A 4,845-nucleotide genomic window follows, 5' to 3' on the forward strand; every position below is an offset into this window, starting at 1 on the left:
GGTCCGCCATGATAAGCCCATAAAAATGACAGCTGGTATCACAATCAGCCTGTGAATTTGCCCATCTGCCTCCTTGACTTGGGTAGGTCCCTACATATGACATTCATATATCACAGTGATAGGCTTCATATAAGGACACAATGCAACTAAAAAGAGGACAGCCAGCATTACAAGATACAGTTGCAGCATTGTTACTTCACCAGCTTAAGGTAGTTTTTCATAAGGGGCAAGAGAAGTTCCAAGTTTCATATTGCTTGTTAGCCTGACTCCTGGATTTATTTCCTAACATTATTAACAAATCAATGATTACCTCTCACTGCCTTGGGACCCTTCACTGCTTCCACTGCAACCATTGAGGCCACCCCTGTGTCCTAGGCTGTATCCAGCCTGCAAGGAGGCCCCCAGTGAGTTTGACACCCCTGCCTTAAATTAACTTGAAATAATAACGACATGGAATTAATTGGCTCAAATTGTGTGTTGCAGTTAAAGAGTTGTTAAGAGCTGGTTTGGTTTTGTTATTTTTAAAGAAGTTGTGCATTTTATATCCAACTAACTTTAGTTCTTAATCCATTTTCTTTCCATATTTTACTGTCAAAATATCTCACCCTAAGCTGCATAGTTTGTGGAAACGAAGGATCTTGTCTGTATCATGCATACAGTGGGTCCTGTCATAGGCAGCTTTTGTAGTCACAGGATTTAACAGAACCTACAATAAGAAACAGAATCATTTTTAAAAACTCAAATACCTGTTTATAATAGAAATGAACAAATTCCTCAGAATTTGAGGAAAATATTTTGTCTGATTAAACTAAGCTTGAATGAAAAACTCAGATGTTTTGATAAAATAGTCTGGATGAAGGGAGTAATCATTTCCCTGTTAGCGAACCAGTTCTTAAATAGAGGTGCTAGAACCATATGGATATCAGTGCTTGTGTCTTTTGGGTGCATCTAAATGTCACGATGCTTTAGTACTTCCTTTTGGTGCTTACTGCACCACGTGTATAGTGCATGGATAAATTAGATTCTGTATATGGAATCTACATATTGCAGCATACTATATCCAGGGAGCGTGCCACTGTAGCATGTCATACGGAGATGTAGCATATTGCTATGTTGCCATTGGGTGACATGTAGATGCGCCCTTTGTGTGACTTTTGCCAAATATTCTAATATTGACATATGGCAGCAGTGATAAAGGGAAACTTCTTTCTGAAGTTTATTGCATAGAAATCTTTCAGCTTTGCAGAGCTCCTACAGTCTAAACAGTTAAATGGCACAATTTTCTTTTCTGTTGCCACCATTCAGCAACAGAGGCAGATGTTAATATGGAAAATACAAGCACAAATTTATCAGAACTAAGGCATGGGAATGCTTGCCCAAATTGAAGATACTGGAGAAATGAGGGCATAAGGAATGGACAAAGAGCACACAAGCTGTTCAAAGACTGAGAAAGTAGTATGTGCAAGGGTAGGTCTGGATGGAAAGTAACCCTCTTATCACATGGAATAAGCTATTGCCACCTCCCACACATTCCACATAATTTCAGCAGTACAGTAGCTTTTACATCAGAGGTGGGCAAAATGTGGCCCAGGGGCCGGATGCAGCCCACCAGGCCATTCTATCCGGCCCACGGGGCCCCTAAATATTAATTTTCTAAATTTTTTATCTGCCCCTGGCTGCTTGTCATGCGGCCCTCGATGGCTTACCAAAACTCAGTAAGCGGCCCTCCGCCTGAAATAACTGCCCGCCCCTGTTTTATACCAAGGAAAAGAGCAGACAGATGAAACAGGTATTTAAAGGCACTAAACATTAAAGTGCAGTGTTTCCATGACACACAGTGCTGGCTTACCTCTGCCTCTCTTGGTTGTACTGGGAGTTTGATCACCAACTACAATATTCATAGACATTCCTATAGAATGTAGCAATGTACAGCAGAATGTATAATAGTAAGCTGTAGAATGTACAGGCGGTCCAGACTATCATGTAGTGCGTGGGATGCTAGCAATGCCTCATGCTCTAATATGCATGATAAGCATATAGAAGGTGGTGAACACAGACTCTCTAACATTATTTAATAACTGAAAGTAAAATGTACTGTACATAACAAATTATTTCTTTACCAAAATGTAACAGAATTTAAATTACTTTTGATACCTGATATTATGTGATATTTACTTGTATATTTGTCTTCTGCAGCAAACTGGGACTCAATATAAAAATATTTTCTGATTTATTTTCTTCAGTGACAGAAGGCTGAAGTACACTAAGGACAAACTCCTCCATTCCTGTGGAAATAAACTGAACAACTGTCATGATTCCAAATTAACTATAATTTTATTTAGTGCAAGAAAAGACACAGTAATGTACTTTCAAAATATAATGTGGAATGAATTGTTTAAACAAATAAGAAAGGATTAAAGTAAGATCATTGCAGTTAAAGAGAAGTGGTTAACTGTCTTGTCTGAAGTTAAACAAAAGGTAGACCAAGGTATCACCTTGAAGACTAACTGGTTCACAGGCACGAGCCTTTGTAAGCAGCAACCTACTTTCTCAGATGTTAGCATCTGCTGAAATAGGTTGGTTCCCTACAAAACCTCATCCTTTTCTGAACCAGTTAGTCTCTAAGACCAGGTACAGACATTACACTTTTAAGTATAAGTGATCGGACACCAGTCTATACCTATAACAGGACAGAAGTTTGGATACATAGACTGGTTTAAAAATAGTGGAACCTGGTCCAAGATTTGCACTCCCCACCAAAGGATGAATGTGTGTTCTGTTTGCTACCCATCTAAATTATGCTGCTTACATAAAACTGCCTAACTTGGATCAATTCCGCCTTGGGCTTTTTGAATGCATCTAAGGTGTCACCAGGCCTACTTTTTTCCCCCACCGTTAAAGAGAAATTCATATCTACAATTTAAATGGAAGAAAGCATCTGTTACATCCAACTCTACATAGATTATCTTTTTAAAGAGAAAAAATTACCTAGGGAGATTGTATAAGGAGATATAAGGCAATAAAAGCACAACAGAGGATACTGTTTTCCTTACTTTCTTTAACCTCTAGCTGTATGCAGTCTGAACCTGTTATCATCCAGGGAAAATTGTCACCAGTGTAATCCTGCAACCAGGATTTAAAAGCTGATTTTATGTCATCTTCACGTACATCTTTATGCTACACACACACAAAAAAAGGGAAAACAAAAATCAGCCAAGTCTGTCCCCTTGTTAATGATACTCATTTAGCACAAGTGGAATTTGTAGCTGAGAGGCAGAAGAAGCTCATTTATAACCCTACATCCTACCAACAAACCCCAATGGTTTCCTATAGCCTGTCTGTGGTAAATGGCCTGGTCAGTTATATATAGCTCCTATAGGCATAATTGAGTCCTTCACCATTATAGACGTGATCATACAACTGGAAGAGACATCATCTATTCCAACCTGAAATCTGTAACATTTATCCTCAGAACACCCTATGAGGTAGTGAGTACTATTATTCTTATTGCACAAATATGGAAGAGACACAGAAGGCCAGATTGGTGCCTGAAAGGATTTAGATCCTAAACTTGATGCAATTCCATCCTGCTCAAGTTCCTGAAAAAATTGTTCATGTGTCTATTTGACTAGGATTGTGTAAAGGATGATCCTGCCTTAAGCAGGGAATTGGACTAAATGAGCTCCTGAGATCCTTTCTGGCCTTACCTTTCTATGACTCTATCAAACATTATGATTTTTGCGTAAACAGATTAGTAGTGACAAAATGTGTCAGAGAAGCCTCACTAGGTGGTATAGGGGAGAATCTCTATTGTGCCATCTCAGTATCAGGTTAAACATGTATCCTTGTGTTACAGGCAGGTAAATAAGAAAAGGTTAGGCTTGAGACTTGTCTGTCACTTCTTATTAGTAGCCAACCTACTAGCACACCTATAATCCAGATAGTAAGACAATATATACAGCCCCCCAACTGAAAGATGATAGAGAAGTACAAAGTAATACTCTTGTGTAAAGTCTCATCTTAGTAGATGGCAGACTACTACCACACTACTATGGTGCCTCACTAATTTAGATATAACTTTGAACAATAATACCATATTTACTCAAGAGGGTAAGGGGGCTGCCTGACCCCCCAGCCACCTGATACCCCTCCCGAGACACTGCTTTCCCTGCTGTAGCAGTGGTGAGGGATGAATTTAAGATGACCCCCTAATAATCAGATTCTATACCTGGAAAATGTATAATTTTCCCATTTACAGAATCTAATTGTTGGGGGGCTGGTCTTAAGTTCAAGTTTCTTAGATTCAAGTAAATACAGTAATTATTGGAGAGAAAATTGTAGTAAAATGATGTATATTTCAGGTATCAGTCTTATGTGAGATGAAGTTCCCAAAACCACCACCTGACAAATAATAAACATCAAAACTGATAAATCTTAACCACAGTAAATCCACCTCTGTTTAAAATGCATGCAAAATGACTAATTGATACAGAGAATACCAACGCACTAGGTTCTGTGTGGGCTGCAATCTAATAGATGCTGGAATTGTAGGAAATGACTCCAGTGACTTAATTCTGACAGATGCGTGCATTTCTATATGCAGTTTCTTTCTCAGGCCATCTGGAATCTGAAATGTAAATATGTAAAAGAAAAAAAATAAACAGAAAAGACAGGGTCAGAAGACAATTTGATTACAACAGGCACAAGTAACTTCACCTGGTAGTTGTTTCATCACAGACAGCATTTTTACATGTGATCATTAGCCTGGCCTAATTTATGGTTTTAACCTGCAACAGAACTAAAAAGGAAACAATTGAACTGAGAGTAGTATTGAAACCTCTTTCC

General features: G+C 38.6%; 1 protein-coding gene across 4 annotated transcripts in view; it reads right to left on the reverse strand.

Moving 5' to 3' along the window:
- PEX1 (peroxisomal biogenesis factor 1) overlaps positions 1-4,845 on the reverse strand; it is a 47,354-nt gene that overhangs the window by 30,699 nt on the left and 11,810 nt on the right. For 3 of the 4 annotated variants that reach the window (XR_003091659.1, XM_025191088.1, XM_025191091.1), the window contains exons 5-8: positions 4,508-4,627; positions 3,054-3,177; positions 2,176-2,306; positions 606-706 (exon numbers count right to left, since the gene is read on the reverse strand). Coding sequence is in view for 3 of the 4 variants with exons in the window: in XM_025191088.1 (XP_025046873.1) it covers positions 606-706; positions 2,176-2,306; positions 3,054-3,177; positions 4,508-4,627 (476 nt within the window). In the remaining variant the exon portion in view is untranslated. The remainder of the gene's footprint in view (positions 1-605; positions 707-2,175; positions 2,307-3,053; positions 3,178-4,507; positions 4,628-4,845) is intronic. The other variant, XM_025191089.1, reaches the window with a different exon arrangement.

This window comes from Alligator sinensis, unplaced genomic scaffold (assembly GCF_000455745.1).
Source record: "Alligator sinensis unplaced genomic scaffold, ASM45574v1 scaffold1011_1, whole genome shotgun sequence".
Taxonomy (NCBI): domain Eukaryota; kingdom Metazoa; phylum Chordata; order Crocodylia; family Alligatoridae; genus Alligator; species Alligator sinensis.